This window comes from Rattus norvegicus, chromosome 2, assembly GCF_021556685.1.
Source record: "Rattus norvegicus strain SHRSP/BbbUtx chromosome 2, alternate assembly SHRSP_T2T, whole genome shotgun sequence".
NCBI lineage: Eukaryota > Metazoa > Chordata > Mammalia > Rodentia > Muridae > Rattus > Rattus norvegicus.
The window spans coordinates 33462974-33486456 of NC_141535.1; the positions used below are offsets into that span (position 1 = coordinate 33462974).

Consider the following 23483-nt stretch of genomic DNA (forward strand, 5'->3'; position numbering starts at 1 on the left):
GGCAGGTAACTGACATTTTATATAACCATTAAAAAAAAATCAGTGCTAAGCGCCCGGTCTTAGAAGACTAACCTTTACAATTGTAGTAAAATAAAGCTTCACAAAGATAAACGCCTTTAACATTTGATTTTAATGCTAAACGTTTTCAAATGTACAAAATGGAAACATCTTACATCAAAAGGGGGAGGGGTGGCTCGCTCTGAAGGTGAGGCCAGCTTTGAACTTGACACCCTGCTGTCTCAGCTCCTGCCTGTTACAATGGCGTGCACGTGCTACCATATTTTTATTTATTTATTTATTTATTTATTTATTTATTTATTTATTTATTTATTTCATACTTGTCCTCCCCTTCCTCCTTTTTATTAGTTTTATTTTTACTTGTTTCATGTTCTGACATAAGGTCTCACTACAAAAGTTAGTCTGCAAGAGTAGTACCAGTGTCACTGACAAAAAAATGAGCAGGGGCATCAGCAGCCAGAACGTTCCGGGCTCTGCCTGTCCCATTCATTACTTTGGTTTCCTTTGGACACTGATTGGTTCATTGTTCGAATGGGAGCTGTAGTGGGCGGAAACTGTAATTCCACACCAGGGAAATTACGGGATAGATTCTCCTGAGTAGAAACCAAAGGCAGAGTTGGGTTTTTTGTTTGGTTTTGAGTTTTTTTTTTGTTTTTGTTTGTTTGTTTTAAATGGTGCTATGAGGCAGGCCCTCATCTGTGCCTTGAAGGTGAAAGACCCCAGCTTAGCAGCAGTAACGCCATTTTGCAAGGCTGTACTTAAGATGACTGGTTCAGAGAAAGGTTAAAACACTGAGTACAAAGCGGCTGCCAAGCAGGATGTGTTTGGTTGAAGGCCTGGCAACAGGACGACTGCGGTTGAACACCTGACAATGAAAAAAGCCCCGGGAGAGGTCCCACACCCTGGTGGGGGGCCGAGTCAGTCGTTATGTTCCAAGAAGGTAGCTAAGAAACTTGCCCCCGGGCTAAACCCTTGCCATATTAGAATCCACCAATTATATCCCTGTAACCATGCATCTGCTTCTGTATGCTTGCTTCTGCTCCCCAAAATCCTATAAAAGCCCATCCTTGGTTCCGTGGGGCGCGCCAGTCCCCCGAGTGACTGAAGCGCCCGCAGGTGCCTGTGCCTGTGTATCCCGACAATAAACCAAATCCTCTTGCTGATTGCATCCTGTGGTGTCTCGGTCTGGTCTTTGGAGTTGGAGGGTCTCCATCCCGAGGGAAAGTTCTCCCGGAGAGCTTTTCAAAGGTAAATCCTCGACCCTCAGCTGAGCTGTAGCTCCAGCCCATCGACAATTTCCTCTAAAAAATATTTCTTACAAATTTTTTTGGGGGGGGGTTGGGGATTTAGCTCAGTGGTAGAGCGCTTGCCTAGCAAGTGCAAGGCCCTGGGTTCGGTCCTCAGCTCCGGAAAAAAAAAAAAAAATTTTTTTTTTTTTTTAAAATGGCGATTCTGTCCCCAGCTCCGAAAAAAAGAAAAGAAAAAAAAATGGCGAAACATTTCTCACGGATAAAATTTCAGGCAAGATGAAGTGTGCTAACGAGTCACAGGAGGGAATTCATCTAAGTAAACGGAAAGGGCGGTGCTCTCACGTGCTCAGGGCGTGGGCTGTGGGACAAGGGCATGCGTGAACAGTGACCCTGATTACAGATGTGGAGGGCGTGAGGGCCATAACGGGTCACAGGCAGCAGGGAAGCATCCATGTGAGGCCACATGTGCTAAAGGCGAAAAGTACGAGGACGTTACATGCCGGGGCCTTCGGTTGGCTGCTGACGCTTGCTCACTAAGGACTGCTACTTGAGACTCATCCGTGTAGCTCAGCCGTTCCACAACACATCCACAGCACTCCCACGCGAAGGTGGTGCTTCTCTAGGGGCAGGCTCTGTTCACACAGAGGAGCACTATAGTCTCATAACTGCCCTGTGAGGTAGGTATCATTTTACAGAAGAAGCAGGCACAGAGGATTGATCAACTCGCCCAAGATCCTTGTTAATGAGAAACTGCACACAGCTGAACACGCTGCCTCTCCCATCTCAGGAAAGGCCCTTGTGGGTTTGAGAACTGTTTTGAAATGTTTGAGTAAAATCACACAGTTTTTACCTAGGATGTCTTTAGACCAAGCAGAAGATGACCCGGAAGTGCCTGCTTCTCACCCAGGAGACCAACATGCAAAGGCAGTGAATGAACAGTTGGCTATAAACCGTTTCAGACAGCATCTAGGGATAACCCTGAGTATCCCAATTCATCACTTTATCGTATTCCTGGATTCTTTGCTTTATGTGAGAGAGTTTGTTCTTGAGGTACTCACAACGCTCCTTTTTTTCCAGAAACGAAGGGTCCTGGGAAAGAAACAGCGTCATTCAGTAAGGCTTTCCTCGGTGGTTAACACAAACACATCCTCAAAGAAAACAGCTGACACAGCAGGACTGCTCAGAGATACGGACTGCATGATTAGAAAGGCCCTGCCTTCTCCTTTCAACACAAAATACCCTGTGTTTTAGGTTCACAGCAAAACCAAGGGTAATGCACAGAGTAAGGGCACCTTTAGGAGTCAAAAGTCGTAAAAGGTAAGCGTAAGAAATAAGAATAAATGTCTTGGGGTTGGGGATTTAGCTCAGTGGTAGAGCGCTTGCCTAGCAAACGCAAGGCCCTGGGTTAGGTCCACAGCTCCGAAAAAAAGAAAAAGGAAAAAAAAAAAGAATAAATGTCTCTCCCAAGTTTTTCCCAACTCCACCCTTCATGGACTCTCAGGACCATCAGGGACTCAATGGAGAGACATTTACTAATTTAGCTTAAAAGAAACTGGAAGTCTATTGGTTATCACCAGTGTACCAGGGCAAGGACACGTTGAAGAGAAAATCACTTTACTCACATTCTTTTTCTTCCTAAACTCTTCATGAATTCTTGAAATTCTCTCGTGTTCCTAAAAATAATATATTTTTATTAGTTAAAACATGTATTGGGTACAACAATGTCAAGCAACCAGAGCTTCCAGGGACTAAGCCACTACCTAAAGACTATACATGGACTGACCCTGGACTCTGACCTCATAGGTAGCAATGAATATCCTAGTAAGACCACCAGTGGAAGGGGAAGCCCTGGGTCCTGCTAAGACTGAACCCCCAGTGAACTAGACTATGGGGGGAGGGCGGCAATGGGGGGAGGGTTGGGAGGGGAACACCCATAAGGAAAGGGAGGGGGGAGGGGGATGTTTGCCCGGAAACCGGGAAAGGGAATAACACTTGAAATGTATATAAGAAATACTCAAGTTAATAAAAAAAAAAAATTTAAAAAAACAAAACAAAACAACAAAAAAAAAACATGTATTGGGGTTGGGGATTTAGCTCAGTGGTAGTGCTTGCCTAGCAAGCGCAAGGCCCTGGGTTCAGTCCTCAGCTCTGGGAGGGGGGGGGGGGATGGGAGGGGGGACCATGTATTTACTCAAATTACACTCAAAGCTCAAAGCGCACTGGGAATCGGAAGAGGAAATTATTTCACTGAGTGTGGCAGCATCAGCCATAATTGTGGCACGGAGGGGAGGGGAGTTGAGGGGAGGAAGGGGGGAGGGGAGTCCCCGCTATGAATTCACAGTCGGTCTGGGCTACAGAGGGAGACCCTGCCTCAAAATCAAAGCTCCCTATTTTTTTTGCCGAAAGCTAGACAGAAAATACTTGCACAAAAATATAATTCACTGGACAAACATCTGCACATAAACTACCTACTAGGCACTGGAGTGGGACAAGCAGCCTTGTGACCCTGGGTTAGTCCTTTGTCCTAACGTTCTTTTTCCCTGAAAATAATATCCATGAGCACCTCAAGTGGTCGTCAGGAGGGTCACTTATTTGCAATGATTCTGATAGAGAGCTTGGTGTGTAAAGGCCACGGCACTGGCTGTGACCACCCTCTCCACCCTTCTTAGAAAGCTCCTCCTGGTGAATTGGGTGTGAAAGGCTGGGGGTGCTCACTACCCAGCTATTCCTGAGAACAGCTAATACAAGGTTCCTTCTAGTTTTATTATAAATTTTATCATAAACGGAAGATGTGTGGCGAGGTCGACTCTCCAGTAAGACAGAGGACTGTGGAAATGTCTCCATCTCTCCACGGATGCCTTGTCTTGCCTCACACAACTTGTTACTTGTTTTTCTTTTTTTAAGATTTATTTATTATATACGTGAGTACACTGTCGCTGTCTTCAGACACACCAGAAGAGGGCATCAGATCCCATTACAGACGGTTGTGAGCCACCATGTGGTTGCTGGGATTTGAACTCAGGACCTCTGGAAGAGCAGTCAGTGCTCTTAACCACTGTGCCATCTCTCCAGCCCCACACAACTTGTTTTAAGACAAGACCTCACGCTGTCCCCTTGGATTAGAACTCCTAGGCTTAGCAACTTCTCCTGCTTAGTTCCCAAGCGGCTGGGAATGCAGGCTGGTGTCGCCACGCATGGCTCTTCTCGCACATCTCGCCACCTCTAAACTTGGTTGCCCTTTCTGACCTGTGGATCTTAAGTGTTTCCATACAGTGATAACTGACATGCACTTCAGTGTTGGCTGGACCTCTCCGGCTCCCTGGAATGGGAGTTTCTTAGTTAACACTACGCCATTGCTTCAGTGTTCGGGAAATGTCATTACTGTAGACATATTTATCTCAGGTGTCTCATAATCGAGAGCGATTTAAATGTATAGTATTCATACACAATAAAAACAAAAACTCCGGGGTTGGGGATTTAGCTCAGTGGTAGAGCGCTTGCCTAGCGAGCACAAGGCCCTGGGTTCAGTCCCCAGTTCCAAAAAAATGAAAAACAAACAAACAAACAAACAAACAAAGACCCCCCCCCATTAATGGAGGTTCTCAGAAGAAAAATCTGCTTGTGTTTGTGTGTGTATTCAAATACATAAATTCTTTTAAACATTTCTAAAAATTTTGCATGAGGGAACGGCTGGGTAGCTCCGTTGTTTTTGGTTTTGATACAGGTTCTCACTAGGTAGTCCTCACTGGCCTGGAACTCGATAGGTAGATCAAGTTGGCCAGGAACTCAGAGCTCTGCCTGCCTCTGCCTCCTGAGTGCTGAGATTAAAGGTCTGTGCCATCCAGGCCTCGTCAGCCTGAATCCTTTTCTTCCTTTTTTTTTTTTAGGTTTTTCGAGACAGAGTTTCTCTGTGTAGCCCTGGTTTTCCTGGAACTTGCTCTGTAGACCAGGCTGGCCTTGAACTCAAGAGATCCACCTGCCACTACATCCCCAGTGCTGGGATTAAAGGTGTGCTCCTCCAGTACCAAGTTTACCCCACCTCATCTTTTTTTTTTTTCTGGAGCTGGGGACCGAACCCAGGGCCTTGCGCTTCCTAGGCAAGCGCTCTACTACTGAGCTAAATCCCCAACCCCCTACCTTATCTTTAAAAGGATGTTTCAGAGAAAACTTTCCTTTGTCTCCATAATTACTGTGTTCACCGCAGCTTCTCTTCGCTTTAACCCTGGCGGTCACTCAGATGTGGCCATCGAGGGGCTTACCTCTGCTCTAGGTCTTCCCCACAGAACTCTTCTCGCTTTGGGACTAAGATGGGTATGGCTGCACTGTCCCATAACCCCTCCTGGGATTACTCTACTCTGAGTGGGCCATTTGTCTCCTTCAATACTCTGGGAGTATATATCTTTGGCAAATCATAGTCTACTTAAATGAGGAAATAAAATATTTAACAACTGAAGGTTGGGCTGAGGATGACAGAGTTCTGAGTTTTATCCCCAGCCAAAAAGACAGTAGCGATGTTTAAAGACATTGTGTTATATAAGCTTTCCTTTTTTTCTCCTTTTCCTTTTGCAGCTCTGGGATGGAGCCTAAGGCCTTCTGCATACACTGTGCTACTAACAGGAATGGAGATGCTGCTTAGCTACCTCAGAGATCCCAAACACATTCCTAGAGAGCAGAGCCAGGCGTCGGGGAATCCCCAGACCACGGGCATCTCCTCTTCTCGGTAGGTGTGGACACTGACCTGGCGGTTTTCAGAATGATGTGGCAGCCTGCTCATCACCGTGTCCAGCTCGTCAAACTTCCTCAGGGTGGCCTGCACTTCCGCAGACAGCTCCTTGTACTCTGAAAACTGGTCTTGGAACACAGCCTTATAGCGTTCCCGATCGTCATCCGTCTGAATCACAGGGTATTTTCTGAGGGAAAATCATAAATCAGAGTGACAACCTTACACTGTGGAAGGTCTGTGGTGGCGTGCTCACATGCTCAGACCCTGGGTTCGAGCCACAGAGTAGGAAAACACTGTTAACTTTTATTAAAACAGGCTGAACAGGTGAAACTGGTCAGCTTACTGCTCTCTGACCAGACCTGAGTACCATTCTTATTTTCTAACATGTTACCCTAAATAACAAACTTGAAGATGAAGCCCAGATGAGATGGACTCACGCCACATAGTCAGGCATTACGATGGGCTTAGGAATGTGGCCAGGAGGGATGTGTCCACTCAGAAGTTCAGGAGCCATTTTCGTTGTTGTTCTTAACTCTTTGAAATTGACTTCTTGGTCCTTCTGTCGGTCACTGGTGGCCACTTCACACTGCTGGGGAAGAAAAGGACTGACGTGAACAAGAGAGCAGGGAGAGAGTCCACCCCAGAGAGTAGGAGGAAATGAAGAGGGAGCAGGAGGGGGAAGAAAAACAAGGACCACTCAGCCAGAAGCAGCCAGAAGGGAGAGGGGACAAGCCACACTGATACACTGATGCGTTATCTGAAGGGGAGAAAGCAAAGAATCCATGCTGAAAGCCGCTTTCTGCAAAGTGTCATGGTACACACCTGTCTCAGCACACGAGAGACTGGCAGGGGGGATCAGTTGGGAGCTAGCCTGGGGTACACAGCAAGATCCTGTTTCTTAAAATTTCAAATCAAACAACCGTGCTCCAGAAAGAAAGCGGTTCTGATGTCAGGCTTTAGGGAGGACCTTGCATGGGAGGACCAACCAGTCGGAGGACGGGGAGGACTCAGGGTGTGATTGTTCTCAAGCTGAGGCCTTGGGGCTCAGAAAAGCCTACAGGCATGAGACGGTGGACGACAGCCATACCCTTCAATAAAAATATTATATATTCAGGAAAGAGAAAAGAAAATGGCTGGGACAGGCTTCGAACAAAGCCAGCTGAAGGGACGTAGGAAACTTCTACAATAGGCAGTCAAAGGCAGGTCAGCATTCAGTTGCACTGCACCCAGAACACTAGCCAAGGTTTGCAGATGCCAGAAGAAGAAGGGTTCAGAGAAGATGTGTAACCTCAAAGGTTACACATCAAGTAACCAGAAAAACCACAATTAAACTCTGAGTATTAAACTCTAAGTATTTAATTTTTGTGATGCTGGAAACAGAACCTGGAGGCTTTTTAGCATCCAGACAAGTGTTCTAGCACTACACCGTAACACAAGTTCACTGATACTTTAAATCGGTGTTCCTCAACCTGTGGGTCTTGGTGTGTGTGTGTGTATGTGTGTGTGTGTGTGTGTGTGTGTATTGAATGACCCTTTCACAGGGGTCATCTAAGACCACCCTAAACTACAGATATTTACATTACAATTCATAACAGTAGCAAAATTAGTTATGAAGTAGCAATGAAAATAACTATGGTGGGGGGGCGTCACACAACCTGAGGACCTGTATTAAAGGGTTAAAACATTAGGAAGGTTAAAAACACTGCTTTAAATGAATACTATGAGGAAACCTGTTTACTTAAATGTATATTGTTCACATGCTAAACTGCCCTGATGTTCTAAGAGCATGCTAGAAACAAGCCTGTGAATAGGGCCGGTAGTGCCAACCACACCCAGAGGAAACATGGCTGTTCTCCAATGCGGAAGCCCCTTTCTCCTCTACTAAGTCCCTTAGACCTACAAAAGAAAGTGCAGAAATGCAACAAAGGGTTTTGAACCTTGCCCTCTGTTGCTATAGCAGCTTTTAAAGCGTCTTTGTTTTCCCATTGGTCTTGAGGTTTGGTTTAACATTAGCTCACTGTCAAGGCCACCAGCTATTACCTCACCCGAGAGCACAGGCCTGGTTAGTGGGGGTGGATAACTGGCCCAGCGAAAGGGATCTGGAAAGGGGAAGCTCCCGGCCCACATGCTAGATGGGAGGAGATACATCTCAGCCAGGTACCCAAAGCAAGAAAACCCAAGTGGAGGCAGAATAAGGAAACAGAGACAAGGGTGTCTTGCTGAAGAGGCTGGAATGTGAATGGCCCCATGGCTCATGTGTTTGAATACACGGGTCCCAGTTGGTGGCACTGCTTGGGAAGGATGAGGAGGTGTGTCACTGGGGTGGGCTTTGAGGCTTCAAGTGCTCATGTCACTCCCAGAGTTCCTCTTTCTCTCTGCCTCCTGCTTCCTGCTGCGCCTTTGTTCCACTATCATGGACTATGGCTCTGTGAAACCGCAAGCCCCAAATTCAATTTTTTCTTTACAAGTTGTCATGGTCATGGTGTTTTGGTCTTTTTTTTTTTTTTAAAGATGTATTTATTTTATGTATATGAGTACACTGTCACTGTCTTCAGACACACCAGAGGAGGGCATCAGATCCCATTACAGATGGTTGCTGGGAATTGAACTCAGGACCTCTAGAAGAACAGTCAGCATCTAGACCATCTAGAAGAACATCCTTAGCCTGCTGCTCCTGAGACCTCAACCCTGAACACAACTCTGGGCACTAAACACTAGAGGAACTTTGGTTTGGAGTGGTGGTTTGTTCGGTTTTCTTGTTTTTCAAGATATGGTTTCTCTATGTAGCCCTGGCTATCCTGAAACTCAGAGCTCCCAGGTGCTGGGACTGGAGGTGAACGCCACCACCACCTGGCTTCGAGGAAGTATTCTGACTTGACCAGATGGATTTCGAGGTCATGGTGCCTCTCGTTAGCACTGAACTGTCTGACACTCGAGACTTCCGTGTACCAGCTCAGGAAGGCTGTTCTGGAGCTCCCCAGCAGCCCTCAGGCAAACAGTACCATGTTCTGGTCAAAGGTGTGAATGTGGCCTAGGCAGACACACTGGATGGTAGAGTATATAATTAATTACATTTCTAGGCTAAAAAAAAAAAAAAATCAGGTAAATACAATTCGTTTTATCTGTATGCTTGTTTTAGAGACAGGGTTTCACTCTGTCTGGTCAGAAACTCACTATGAAGCCTGGACTGACCCCAAACTCACGACAGTCCTCTTGCTTCAGCCTCCTGACTATGGAATTACAGGTTTGAGCCACTGTGCCTGGCTCAAGCACCCGTCACTTGCCATTGCTCAGAGCTACTTGTTTAGTTTTACGTGCTAATGTGAGAAGAAAGCTTTAAGACAGCATGGGGTTGGGCTCCAGCTCTGAGGCGAGCCACATTTTCCTGGTTCCAAACACGTATGAAGGAGGCAGAGAGGCCGCAGCTGTAACTCCAGCTTCAGGGGATCTTACCTGAAACTTGTCCTGCGGACATCCTGTGGATTAGAAGCGCAGAGAGCCGACCTCCATGTGCCCAGTGCGTGTCTTTGCAAGTTCTGAGTTCCCTAAGTGCACACACAGGCCTGACCCAAAACCACCCAGGATCCTCAATAACCAATAGGGTTCTGACTCCTGCCTGCTGACTGTCAGACGCGCAGATGCTCGAGAGCTCTAGCAGGGGCCCGCTAAATGTAAATGCCATTACATTTTTAAAAAATTCCATCTATTTATTTAGGGTGGAGGGGCACATGCTCCATAACTTGCAGGAGTCAGCTCTCTCCTTCCCCCCGTTGTAGTTCCTAAGACCAAACTCAAGTCCTCAGGAAAAGCGGCAAATGAGCGGTCTAGACCCAATAAGGCCCATCACAATAAGCCAGCCAGCCGAGGTGCTTGCATAACGACGTTTGAGAGCCTCAGGCTTCATGAACATTTGCACTGCTTATGGAATATAACCTCAGGGAAATTAATCTGCCAAATTAAAAAAAACCCTCCCAGAGGTGGGCCTTTATTAGAATTTATTGGTACGACTGATCTGACTTTACATCTATATGCCATTTTGTTAAAAACATTATCTTGGGGCTGGAGAGATGTCTCAGTGAGTAAAAGCACATCTTGTTCTAACTAAGTACCTAGGTCTAGTTTCTGGCACCCGTATCAGGGGGCCACCAACCACCTGCCACTCCATTTCTCCAAGATCTGACACCCCCTTAAGGCTACAGAGGGAACTCTTACACACGTGGCATGCATTGACACACACACACACACACACACAAGTAAAAATAAATCTTGAGGCAAGAGAGATGGCCCAGAAGTTAAGAGTACTGGCTGCTCTTTCAGAGAACTCAGGTTCTATTCCCAGCACCCACGTGGCAGCTCATAACTGTCTGTAACTCCAGCTTCAGGGGATCTGACACCCTTGTCTGATCCCCATGAGCATGCAGGCATGTGGCACACAGATATGCAGGCAAAACACTCATCACATAAAATAAATACATCTTTCTTTTAAAAAAATTTTTTAGTCAGGTGTGATGGTATACACCTTTAATCCCAGCACTCAGGAAGCAGAGACAAGTGGATCTCTGAGAGTTCAAGACCAGCTGGGGCTATATGGGGAAACCCTTTCTCAAAAAAAAAAAAAAAAGAAAGAAAGAAAGAAAGAAAGAAAGAAAGAAAGAAAGAAAGAAAGAAAGGAAAAAGAAAAGGAAGAAAAGAAAGGAAAGAAAGAAAGAAATCATATTCTCAAAAAAAAATCAAATCATGGTTCAAAAAAAATCATAAGATATAAACATAAGGAAATGCAAGTTCAGAGAAGATAATTAATTTCAACAGGACCAAAGGCAAGAAGGCAACTGCACTGGTGTCCTGATTCAGAGTAGTAAAATTCTAAAGTTCACATCTCTCCCATGGCACTCCGCCAAACCATCCCTGTTAGGATCCAGGGAGAAAAATCACACCACAAAAGCCAGAGTTCTAGCACTTTCTATCAGGTTTCTCACTGGCTAAGTATTAAGTAATGGGAGTCTCTTTTAGAATATACCTAAGTTTTTTCTACAGTGATCCATCTCCATCCATCTTTTTTTTTTTTAAGATTTATTTATTTTGAGTAGACTGTTGCTGTTCTCAGACACACCAGAAGAGGGCATCAGATCCCATTACAGACGGTTGCTGGGAATTGAACTCAGGACCTCTGGAAGAGCAGTCAGTGCTCTTAACCGCTGGGCCATCTCTCCAGCCCGAGAGAGGTCTTTAAAAGGTGGCTTTTGGCTCCAGCTTCTGTATTTTAGAGGTCAGGAAAGTCATATGTAGATCAAATGATTTCCAAAGTAAGAATGGGCATTTCAGCTGGGCATGGAGGCATACACCTTAGTCCTAGCACTTGGGAGGCAGAGGCGAGTGGAGTTCCAGGACACCTAGGGGTAACCCTGTTATAAACCTTCCCCCACCCCACCTCCGAACAAAACAAAAAGAAAAAGAATGAGCATTCTATATTCTATCATTATTCCGAACTATTCCAGGACCTGGAAATACACCCTGGACATGCTGTCTGGCCCCTAGGCAGTCTGAAAGGGGTGCCCTAGGACTCTCCAGGGCGGATCTTAACAGCCCTGCCCCACCGGTTTATCCTATCAAGCAGGAACGCTGACTGCTGATCTTTGAGGGCTGCTTCCTGGCTTTTTAGGTTAACTCTACTCTGCATGAATATTATTGGGAGGTCTCACTGCCTCAGGGGGAATAACCAGGAACCCATACATTCTACCCCGGGCAAGCTTAATTGCTGCTACTACAGCACTGCCCAGTAAGATGGCCCTGCCCAGCCCAACACTGGGAAATAAGCAGTAGCAAACTTAAGCTGACTGACAATGGGTGAATGGATGGATTTCAGTGATGGGGACTGAGCCCGGGGCTTCACACACAGTAGGCAGGCAAGCAGTCTAACCCTGACCCATATTTCAAGCACTTGAGGATATTTTGAACATACTTCAAGCTAACATATGTTAGGATTCTGCATAATTCTGATACTAGATTTTGATATTATCTGTTAGTGAGTGTTAGCATTTATAAAACTGATTCCACATGTGAAATGGTGTGTGCAGTATGTCTGTATGTGTGTGTGTGTGTGTGTGTGTGTGTGTGTGTGTGTGTGTGCATGTGCAAGTTTCAGCCCTAACTTCTTTCGATGGTGACTGTGATATGCAAGCAAAAGAAGCCCTTCCCTCCCCAGCTTCCTTACGGCCATGGTGTTTTATCTCAGCAATAGAAACTCCTTTAAGACAATGAATGACCATGAACTTCAGATTCTCTGGCATTTGCCTTCTACACGCTGGGATTGCAGCCATATGGGGACTGGGGCCACCATCCCCAGTTTGTGTAGGAGGGAATCCAGGGTTTCGTGCATGCTAGGCAAGCACTGTGCTAACTGGTCTACACTCGAGCCCCAGTAAGAATGACTTCCATGAAGAAAATTGGCCAGGCATAAGTTAGTAAGCCCAGAGTTCTGTACCACGGGAAGCAGGAGCAGGAGTAACACGCATTAAAGGCCAACCTGGGCTATACAGCAAGAACTTAAATAGACAAGCGTATGAAGAAGACCAACTATATTCACTTACAAAAAAAAAATTCATGTAAGAATACAAAAAGGGGCTCTAGGGAAGACAGCCTAATGTGGTCCTTTTGGTATCAGAAAAAAGCAGAAAGTCAGAGCTGGAGAGATGGCTCAGTGGTTAAGAGCATTGATCGTTCCTTCAGAGGACCCAGGTTCAAGTTCCAGCACCCACATGGCAGCCCACGGCAGCTCTAGAACTCCTGTTCCAGGGGACCCAACTCCCTCACACAGACATCCTTGCAGGCTAAATGCCAATGAACACAAAATACCAGCATAGAAAATAGCTGAAAGCCCTCATCTGAGCCCCGCACTTTCACACGTGGATTGCCAACAAATATAAGTGTTTAGCCAATCTGCAGAGACAGCATAACTGCAGCAGCATAACAGCATAATGGTGCTCTTACCATTCTCCTTTTTGACGACAACGATGGGTCATTTATCTGGAATGACAACAACAGAAGAGTTAAAATGATTTCGAGGTGCCAAAGAGACAGCTCAGCAGGCTACAACAGCCACATCATCAGGAGGTACTACGCCCTCTTTTGGCCACCGTTGGCACTGCACGCATTACATACATAGACAACACACATAAGCACAAAGTAAAAACTAGAAGTTACTTTGTAATGGTTTCCATCCATTTGCACTCCTAGCCTGATCCCAGTTCCCAAAAGTTGATCCTCTCTTTGATGTTTGTTCTCCACACTCGTTTGCCCACACTTCTCTGGGCCAGTGGAGGCTCAGAGGACGACAGGTAACTGGCTCTGTGTTAGCCAAGAGCATGGAGAGGATTTGGAGATATGGGATGGGGAGTACTATTAGGTAAGATGCTTGAATTACTTAGATTTTATTTATTGTTATTTTTTTAAAAAAGCTTTTTTAAAGAGATTTATTTACCTATTTTCTGTATGTGGGAACACTGTAGCTGTCATCATGCACACCAGAGGAGGGCATTAGATCTCATTACAGATGGTCGTGAGCCACCATGTGGTTTCTGGGAATTGAACTCGGGACCTCTGGAAGTCAGGGCTGTTAACTGCTGAGCCATCTCTCCAGTCTTTATTGTTACTTTTATCTTGGGTGTTTATTTTGCTTTTGATTGCTTTATGAGATATACTCTTGCTATGTACCCCAGGCTAGCTTAGAATTTACTGCATGGATCAGGCTAGCCTTAATCTTGTGGCTGTCCTCTTGCTTCTGCCCCGAGTGCTGGGATTACAGGTATGACCTACCATGCCCAGCACCCTGGATAATTAAAATGTTAATAAATTCCCTTTATAAAATTAATAGGAAAAGAAGCCTGTTATGTCACCTTCAATAACTCAAATTTAATTCAAATTTAATCAAATATTATAAAAAAACCCTTATAGGGGTTGGGGATTTAGCTCAGTGGTAGAGCGATTGCTTAGGAAGCGCAAGGCCCTGGGTTCGGTCCCCAGCTCCGAAAAAAAGAACCAAAAAAAAAAAAAAAAAAAAACCCTTATAAAAAGTTTTTAAGTGAATACACTGGCTTACACCTGTAATTCTGGCTCTCTGAGAGGCTGAGGCAGGAGGATTGTGGTGAGTTGTAAGCCAACGTGGGCTACATAGTGAGAGCTCCTCCCTAACAAAACAAAGTAAGTTGTTTGGTTTGGTTTGGTTTGGTTTGGTTTGGTTTGGTTTGGTTTGGTTTGGTTTGGTTTTCCAGACAAGTTTTCTCTGTAGAACTCCATTTGCACACCAGGCTGGCCTCAAACTCAGATCTACCTGCCTCTGTCTCCTGAGTGCTGGGACAAAAGGCGTGCCTTTGCACCATCTGGTATAAAATAAGCTTTTGTTTAAGAAAAACTATGCTAATCATCACAATCATGTTCTTGTAGTAGACCACTGACATTTAAATAATTGAAAATTATTATTAGCTTCCTGTCCGGCTGCCATCGGAGAGCAGCAGCCATGGCCCTGCGCTACCCCATGGCCGTGGGCCTCAACAAAGGCCACAAAGAGATGAAAAACATCAGCAAGCTGAGACACAGCCGGCCACAAACACACCAAGTTCGTGCGGGACATGATCCGGGAGGTGTGCAGTTTTGCGCACTGTGAGCAGCGCGCCACGGAGCTGCTCAAAGTGTCCAAGGACAAGCAAGCACTCATGTTTATCAAGAAGAGGGTGGGCACGCACATCCGCGCCAAGAGAAAGCGGGAGGAGCTGAGCAACGTGCTGGCAGCCATGCGGAAGGCGGCGGCCAAGAAGGATTAATGACCCCTCCCCCAATAAAAGATGGCTCTTTTAAAATTATTATTAAACTAGCATGCTACATTACGAAGAAGGGTAAAGGGGTTGGGGATTTAGCTCAGTGGTAGAGCGCTTGCCTAGCAACCGCAAGGCCCTGGGTTCGGTCCCCAGCTCCGGAAAAAAAAGAAAAAAGAAAAACAAACAAACAAACAAACAAAAACGAAGAAGGGTAAAAGTCTTCCGATTTGGGACCCCACACATTAGAATTTAAAATTCTTAGGCAGGACCGTGGCACACACCTGTAGCACCGGCACAGGGTCTGGTGAAGAATTCAAGGCCAGGTGGATACACAGTACCAGGCCAGCCAGAGTTACACAGTGAAATCTTGTCTCGAAAACCAAAACCAAAGAAAACGACTCAAGATTCTTCAATTCATACATTATTTATGAAAATTTTAGAAGTAACTTGAGTATATGTAGAGTTCTGGAGAGACAAATATAGTTTGTGACAATGGAGTACGATTCACATTAGAACATGAGGAGTTTCTCGATTAGTGCATTAAATGCTATAAAAACCATATGCTGGACCAAGTATGGTGGAGCACAACCACCATCCCGGCGGAGGCGGGGGCGGGGGCGGGGACGGGGACGGGGGCGGTGGCAGGGGCAGAGCGGGAGGCAGAGGAGCAGAGGAGCAGAGTCAGAGAGAGGCAGAGAGAGACAGAGGCAGGGGCAGAGAGAGATGGAGAGAGAGAGAGCCAGAGGCAGAGGCAGAGGCAGAGAGAGACAGAGGCAGAGACAGAGAGAGACAGAGGCAGAGACAGAGAGAGAGACAGAGAGAGAGAGACGGGGCAAAGGCAAAGGCAGAGAGAGGCAGAGAGAGGCAGAGGCAGAGGCAGAGGCAGAGGCAGAGAGAGACAGAGGCAGGGGCAGAGAGAGATGGAGAGAGAGAGACAGAGCAGAGGCAGAGGCAGAAGCAGAGGCAGAGAGAAATGGAGAGAGAGAGACGGAGCAGAGGCAGAGGCAGAGGCAGAGAGAGAGAGATAGGCAGGCGGGCAGCTCTCAGTGAGGTCTTGGTCTACATAGTGAGCTCCAGGCCAGCTGGGGCTACACAGTACAAACAAATGAACATCACATTCATGAAAAAGTTTAAAATGCGCTCTTAAAGGGACTGTTTTTAATCTTCATGTATACGTATGCAATTATATAGAATCTAGGAAGACTTAAGGAATGTAGGAATGGGAATTTTTACAATACAATCAGCCAAGAACAAACAACAAACTTAAGGCAAACAGTATTTTCAGTGGAATAGGAGGTGAGCCTGCTGCAAGGTCGTGAGATGACTTATTTTAGGGCATATTGAAAGTAGTACGGGGTTGGGGATTTAGCTCAGTGGTAGAGTGCTTGCCTAGGAAGCGCAAGGCCCTGGGTTCGGTCCCCAGCTCCAAAAAAAAAAAAAAAAGAAAGTAGTACAACCTTCCTAGTATTTGCTACTTCAAACTCACATCATTTTAAATGGGATTTTTTTCCTATGTGACTGGTATTTAGATAAGGTAATACATTAGGTCCTACTATCATTTTTTCCTCTGTATTATTCTCATTGCTTGTTAATTATTTTCATTGTTATTCAGTTAGTAAAATCCGAGAAACAGACGCCGTGTTTTCTTACTTTGAAATTCACACCTCTCCAAAACCACGATGATCTATTCAAGCGAGACAAGCCTCGTGTTCACCATAACTCAGTCATTTGATGCTTGTTTGCAATGCACACACAGTCACCATATTCCTTTCTGGTTCTCCTTTTTTGAGGCAGGGATCCCAGGCTGGCCTCAAATTATGTGGCCCAGGCTGGACTTGAACTCATGACCTTCCTGCTTCAACATCCCCAGGGCCGTTGATGTTGGTTCACGGCCTCCACCACATTATACATGTGGAGGTCAGAGGGCAACCTGGCGTGTTAGTCCTCAGGTGCCTTCCACTTTTTGTTTGAGATAGGGGGGCTTCAGGGCATCCCCCATCCTCCTGTCTCCGCCACCCACCTCCCAGCACTGGGAGTACAGGTCATGCCAACGTATTTTTACTTCTTAAAGAGACCTGATAGCTCAGGCTCTCATGCTTCACTGAGCCACCCAGCTCCATTGTCTTACTTAAGTGTTATTTCCAGGGGAAAAAAAGTAAATTGTAGTTATTTAAATGCATACGCCCCTCCTATACGTGAAATATTTCAGTTAATCTATGTTATTATATGTATTGTATAAATTATTGTGTATATATTATACATCCGTAAGATATATTAGTGTCATTTGTGTTATTAGCATTTACCCAAACTCAGTGGCCACGTCCTTTTCTGCATCAGTCAGTCACTACAATGCACTTAGTTAACAAGCTACTGGGACGTGGCGTCTCTCTGCAGTAACCGGACCAGCAGAGTAGCTTATCCCAGTCAAAGCTACTGAGAAAGGCCTTCTGAAATCCAGCTCATTTAAATACATATACAGATAGAGATATAGAATGACTCTGACAAGCCTTTGAGGATGATGTGGGGTTTTTTGTTGTTTTTTTAAAAAAAGATTTATTTATTTATTTATTTATTTATTTATTTATTTATTTATTTATTATAATTACTGTAGCTGTCTACAGAAGAGGGCATCAGATCCCATTACAGATGGTTGTGAGCCACCATGTGGTTGCTGGGAACTGAACTCAGGACCTCTGGAAGAGTAGTCAGTGCTCTTAACCACTGTACTATCTCTCCAGCCCGGATGATGTGTTTTTAACAGTTATAGAAAAAGACGGCAAAGCCAAACAAAGGTATTGAGAAGCCCTGCCCCCACCCCACTCTCACCTATCCTCCTCCCTCACCCCCACCTCCACTCCCCCCACCCCCTAGCCCCAACCCGGTCCTACCTCCTGCTGCTCCATGAATTCCCTATGTTTCCGGGCTGCTTCATGCCTCCACAGCTTCAGGCAGACGAGGGCGCTGACAAGATAAACTATCATGTTGACAAACAGGAAGATCATTGCGGCTATCTGACCTCCTTCTACCCGGCAGAACAGCGCGTTCATTGGCGTATTAAATAACGGGTAGTAGCAGAGTCCACCTCGGTTGGTATCATTCACATAGACTATGGCTGCAGCCATGTACAAAACAAACAAGGCAACGTTAACTCCAAACTCGGTCAGGGGCCACCAGCTAGAATCCAAAAGGATGGTGCGGTAATACATGGACATGCCAAGCACCAGGATAATAATCGTCGCGATCCAAGCCAATCCAGCCACCACGAGTACAAAAGGGGTCTTGGGGCCAGTGTAGTAATAACCCCCGTATGTATTGCCCAGGCTGCCAAGACCTCCCATGCCATAGGACTGTGTATAGCCAAACAGGTTGTACCACTCGTTGTCCTTGTGGATGTAAGCTGTGACACACGCGAAGACGCCAGCTCCCAGAAGCAGCTCCACCACGCCCAGAATTCTCAGCAGGCCTGCCCACGACTTCATGTAGGAGTACCGCAGATTGTATTCCTCTACCTTCTCACTGTACGTCCGCGCCGTCTGTGTGCGCCGGTCTAAGGAAGCATAGGGGTCGTGGGGAAACATGGCGTCCGCCTCTTGCTGGGAATCGAAGGTGCCTTGGGACCCTCCGGAAGGATCTTTGTAAGAGTTGGGTGGGTGGTGGTTTGGTCTTGCTGGAGAGGCTGGAGGGGAACACTCCACACCGTCGGAGATGTATCTGATATCTGACACTGGCTTATCCCATTCTGGGTCCTTTTTCTTCCCTCTGAAGAAGTTCTTCCAGGAGTCGGGAACAAAGCGTCTCACCGGCTTGAGATCTGGTGCCACCGCTGGTTCCTCTGTGTCACCTGAGTAGAAGCTGGGGCCGAATGGTGGCTGTAACGGGAGAGGGGGAGGAGGCAGAGGATCTGCGCTCACAGCCAGCTCACTGCTGTGAAGAGACTGGAGGGTTCTTACGATACCATCTGGACAAGGCGAGTCCCTCGGCACCTCACTATAGTCCCTGTCCCGAATCCTGGACCTTCCATCACTCGACGACATTTGTGACTTTCACACCTGCGGTCAAAATTAAAGGAATCACTTATACTTAGTTACTTTACCCTTCATAAATAAAACCCGGTTATTTTATTCACTTAGTTACAAAATGTATTCAGGTGGCAAACATGATTATATCCAACTTTTATTGTATATAAAATAATAAATATATATTTAGGGGGTTGGGGATTTAGCTCAGTGGTAGAGTGCTTGCCTAGCAAGTGCAAGGCCCTGGGTTCGGTCCCCAGCTCCGAAAAAAAAAGAAAAAAAAAACCAAATAAATATATATTTATCATACTTATAATACATATAAAATGATATATATTTATATATAATGATATTTAAATGTACGTAACAATTAGATTATCCAGAAATATTCTTAAGTATTCTATGAATTTAAAAAAAAGATTTATTTATTTTATATATGTGAGTACACTGTCGCTGTCTTCAGACACAGCAGAAGAGGGCATTGGATCCCATTACAGATGGTTGTGAGCCACCATGTGGGTGCTGGGAATTGAACTCAGGACCTCTGGAAGAGCAGTCAGTGCTCTTAACCACCGAGCCATCTCTCCAGCCCCCATTATATGACATTTTAAATATGGTTTTAAATATTAGTTTTGGATTTTATATAATAAAGCATTTACGTTTCATTCATGTATGACTCCAATAGACAAAATATAAAAACAAAACAAACACTCGAGCCATGCAGAATGTCAATGATTTTTCCAAGTACGGTCTTTTCTCTAGACATCTAAATGGAAATGTCTCAGTGTCTGAGCATACCAAAATGTGATGGCTCAGCAAATTCTCGTCATTTTCACTAACCCACTTTTGGCTTTGGAATGGCTAAGGGCCCATTAAAGTGGTCTTAACACACAGCAGGCAGGAGGCCTTTCCCGTCCTAGTCAAAACGTTAGCTAAGGGGTCAGAACTCTGGCTCAGAGGTGAAGAGCACCGCTGCTGTGCTAGAGGAAGTGGGTTTGACTCTCAGTGCCTGCATCGGGCTCACGGGTGCCTATAATCCTAGTCCCAGGGGAGCTGACGGCCTCTCCTGACCTCTGGGGGCTGCATCTATGTGGGGCACTGACATATGCAAGCGAAACACTCATACACATAAACTAAACTAAACTAAAATAAAATAAAATAAAAAGTGCAGAGGGCTTGCTTCTTCCTAAAACATTAACAGCTGGCGCTAGACTTGGAAGCTCTCTCAAAGGTAAAAACCTCACAGGCTGTGGCTCCCCAGAACCAGTGAAAAACAGCAGCAGCACTAACTATGGGCATTGCCGTTCCCAGAGCAGTTATCCAAAGGCAATTTGCTGTTGCCATGGACAACTGAAGCATCTAGGGGTGAGAACAATTAGAAGTTAATATACCTGGAAAACTGTCACGAATATGCTTTGACTGAGTCTTCTGCCTTCCTTGATGAAAGCAAAAACCTAATATGTGTGCAACTAGAAAAGCCACGTGGGGACACACTACTAGGTTAGAGGCACACTGTCTTTCCACTTGTTTATGCCTTTTTATTGGATATTCAAGTAGACATATATGGCACTGTGCTTGAAATTAGGACAGATTTAAATGGGCGTTCTTACCTTTAAGGTGTTGAACAATTTGGAAATCCTAAGGCATGATTTTACTTGTAAAATGGACACCCATTAGTCAACAAAGATTGCCTGAGACCCTCCCAGGACTCGGACACACTGAGGTTGTGTTTAAGTTCCCTGCCTTTATGGAATTTAGATTCTACCGTGGGTGGCAGATGATGGAGGAGCCATGCATAATGCCCCAAGTGTCAAAGGCTTAAAGCAGAGAGAGGAGGCCCTGCAGGCAGCAGGCTCCGGCTCTAGCAGGCCAGAGAAGTACTCGTGGAGAAAGCAACAAATACAGAAATGAAGATGAAGGCTGAAACCAAGTTTGCTCCAGGCAAATGACACAGCTAGAGTGCCTAACATGCTAAGGGAATCAGAGAGGTCATCGAGGAAGCAACGGAGTGAGACGCACGCACAGTGGATCCAATGCCAAATGAGTCACCTACGATCTCAAATCCACAACGGATGGGTTGTAAGAAGCCACCAGAGGATTGGAGTTGAACAACCAGATCTGACTTGTTTTAATAGCATCTCTTTGGATGTGGTATCCAGAGATCAACTCAGTAAGGCGAAGGCTGACGTGAGGAGACTGTTGATATGTGACCCAAAGGATCATGGGGAGAGCCATGGAGACTTTGAGACCTCACGTTCTAGATGCAGGACATGTAAAATACGCCGTCACAGAAGAATTTAAACACAATCAGAAGTGGGAAGGGAGCCTCTGTGTCTCACAAATCAGTTTTAACAACTACTCCTCTAGGACCAATCCTACTCAGAGTTCACCTCTCCATCCCTGTCCTACTCCTCCTCCCACCAGATTACCTAGAGGCAGGGCCAGAGGGTCGAGAGAGATGGCTCAGTGGTTAAAGACAATGGTTGCTCTTCCAGAGGACCTGGGTTCAACTCCCAGTCCCCACATGGATGCTCGCAAATGTCTGTAAGTCCAGGTCCAAATGATCTAACAAGCTCTTCAGCCTCTGTGAGCACTGCATACGTGTGGTGCAGACATACATGCAGGCAAAGCACCCACATAAAACAAAAGATAAATTTTTTTTCAGAAAAAAAAAAAAAGAGCAAATGCTGGCTATCTATCTGATCACTTTATGGTAAATGCATTTCTCTGACCACAGAGAATAGTAGATTGCACAAGAGTTTCAGCAGCCCCTTAGGAATCCAGGTGGAGATGCAGTCTGTCCAGAGAGCAGGTACTGCCACCAAACCAGACACAACCCCCCAACAGATCAGTGGTTCTCATCCTTCAATATGGTTCCTCATGTTGTGGTGACCCCCAACCATAAAAGTACTTTTGTTGTTACTTCATAACTGTGATTTTGCTATCCTTATAAATTATAATGTAAATATCTGTGTTTTCCCACGGTTTTAGGTGACCCCCGATGAAACGGTCATTGATCCCTTAGGGGTCGTGTCCCACAGGTTGAACCATTGCAATAGAGGGAACACAGAGGAAGGAGTCCAGGAAGAAACTTCAGGGTCCTCTAATAAGACACCCAAGAAGGATGTATGATGCAAACCAGAAGCTCTCTAAATGACAACTGTCTTAGGGTTTTTACTGTGATAAAACACCCTGAACATATAACTCAGAGAGAAATGGTTTACTTTCACTTACAACACTCAAGTCACCACACTGCATTACTGAGAGAAGTCAGGGCAGGAACCTGGAGGCAGGAGCTAATATAGAGGTTGTGGAGGAGCGCTGCTTACTGTTTTCTCCCCTAGGCTCGCTCAGCTGTTCTCTTACCGTATCCAGACCACCAACCCAGGGCAGCACCATTCATACTGAGCTGGGCCCTCCCACTTAAAATACCAATCAAGTAAATGCTCCATAAGCTTGCCCACAGGTCAATAATCTAGTGGGGGCATTTTCTCAACTGAGTTTCGGTCTTCGAAGGGAACTGTAACTTGTGTCAAGTTGACCTACAACCAGCCAGCACAACGGCAATTATTTTTGCCCTCTTGTCTTTGTTGTTTAAAATTGTTAAAAAACAATCTCTTTGTTGTTTAAAAAAAGACAACATTTACATTTAACATATGCCTAAGAATGTAGAAGTAAAAGCACAACAAAGAAACCGAATAAGGTCTGAGGTCTCTAGGGTATGGTTTACACAGCATCCTGCTTATTAATTTAACTCCATGATTCACTGTAACGGATTCAACTCATCTTCATCTGTGGAAAACCGCTCGCTTGAGTTACATCACCTTATCATTTAAATAAAGCACAAAGACTAGAAGAGCAGACTGTGTTACCCAGCAAGCAATCTTCAACGGTATTTGACCACATCTTAAATATATAGATACCCCTGGCGTCTTACAGGTTGCCCCCGAGACCCCCAGGCTCCATCTAGCTCGATCGCAGGTCTTTTGTTTGGTTGGAGCCAGGGAGTTAGGAATGCCACAACTGTGGCCAGAAAAATGGTTCCCTGAGCGTCGCAGGAATCAAGCCTGGTTACCTTTATGCATGCAAATCGCCTCTAAAGTTTGGCCGCCTCCACAAAGTGTTCTGCCTCAGAAACTTAGGGATTTGGGGTGGGGGAGCAGCGGAGCCGCAGCCGCGAGAGGACCGACAACCATCATTCCCGCCAGGCTCCCACATCTAGCCTCCCAGCAGCGCGACCATACCCACCCGGGGCGCGTCCCGCCTTCGCCTTCTTCTCTGGAAAATCCACTCGGGCTTCCGCCCTAAGGTGGCTGTCGTCCCCGGCAGGCCAGCCGGGAAAGTGGCGAGGGCGGCGCCACTCGGCGCCCGGAAGGACTGCGGCCGTCCAGCCGGCCGCACCTGTCACTGCAGCGAAACCCGCCCACGCCGCCCCCGGAGCCTGGCGCGCCCGCGTGCTCCCGCTTCAGCCTGGCCGCGGGTGGGAGGTGGCTCCGGGGATGTATGCACAGGACGAAAGGCCCTCCCCGCGGGCTCGGCGTCCCGTCGCCGCATCGCGGCCTCACTCACCTGCGCGGCCGCCGGAAGAGCACGCGTTTCCCGCGGGCACCGAAACTGGGATCGAGCTCCTGGGGCGTGACCCGGTCCCAGCGCCCCGCCCGCCAGC

At 46.2% G+C, this 23483-nt stretch overlaps 1 protein-coding gene and 1 pseudogene across 5 annotated transcripts; one reads left to right on the top strand and one right to left on the bottom strand.

Moving 5' to 3' along the window:
- On the bottom strand, window positions 1-23433 carry Marveld2 (MARVEL domain containing 2). Of its 4 annotated transcripts, none has more exon segments than NM_001108936.2 (7): window positions 1-2357; window positions 2891-2941; window positions 6007-6178; window positions 6429-6577; window positions 12979-13014; window positions 17690-18850; window positions 23387-23433. In NM_001108936.2, coding segments are annotated over 6 exon segments (1677 nt in total). In that variant the 5' UTR covers window positions 18836-18850; window positions 23387-23433; the 3' UTR covers window positions 1-2234.
- Window positions 5196-14870, top strand: LOC102557393 (uncharacterized; annotated as a pseudogene). The gene is made up of 3 exons (XR_015673815.1): window positions 5196-5276; window positions 5838-5988; window positions 14470-14870. The product of XR_015673815.1 is annotated as an uncharacterized LOC102557393 (transcript).
- Window positions 23434-23483: the final 50 nt, after the last annotated feature.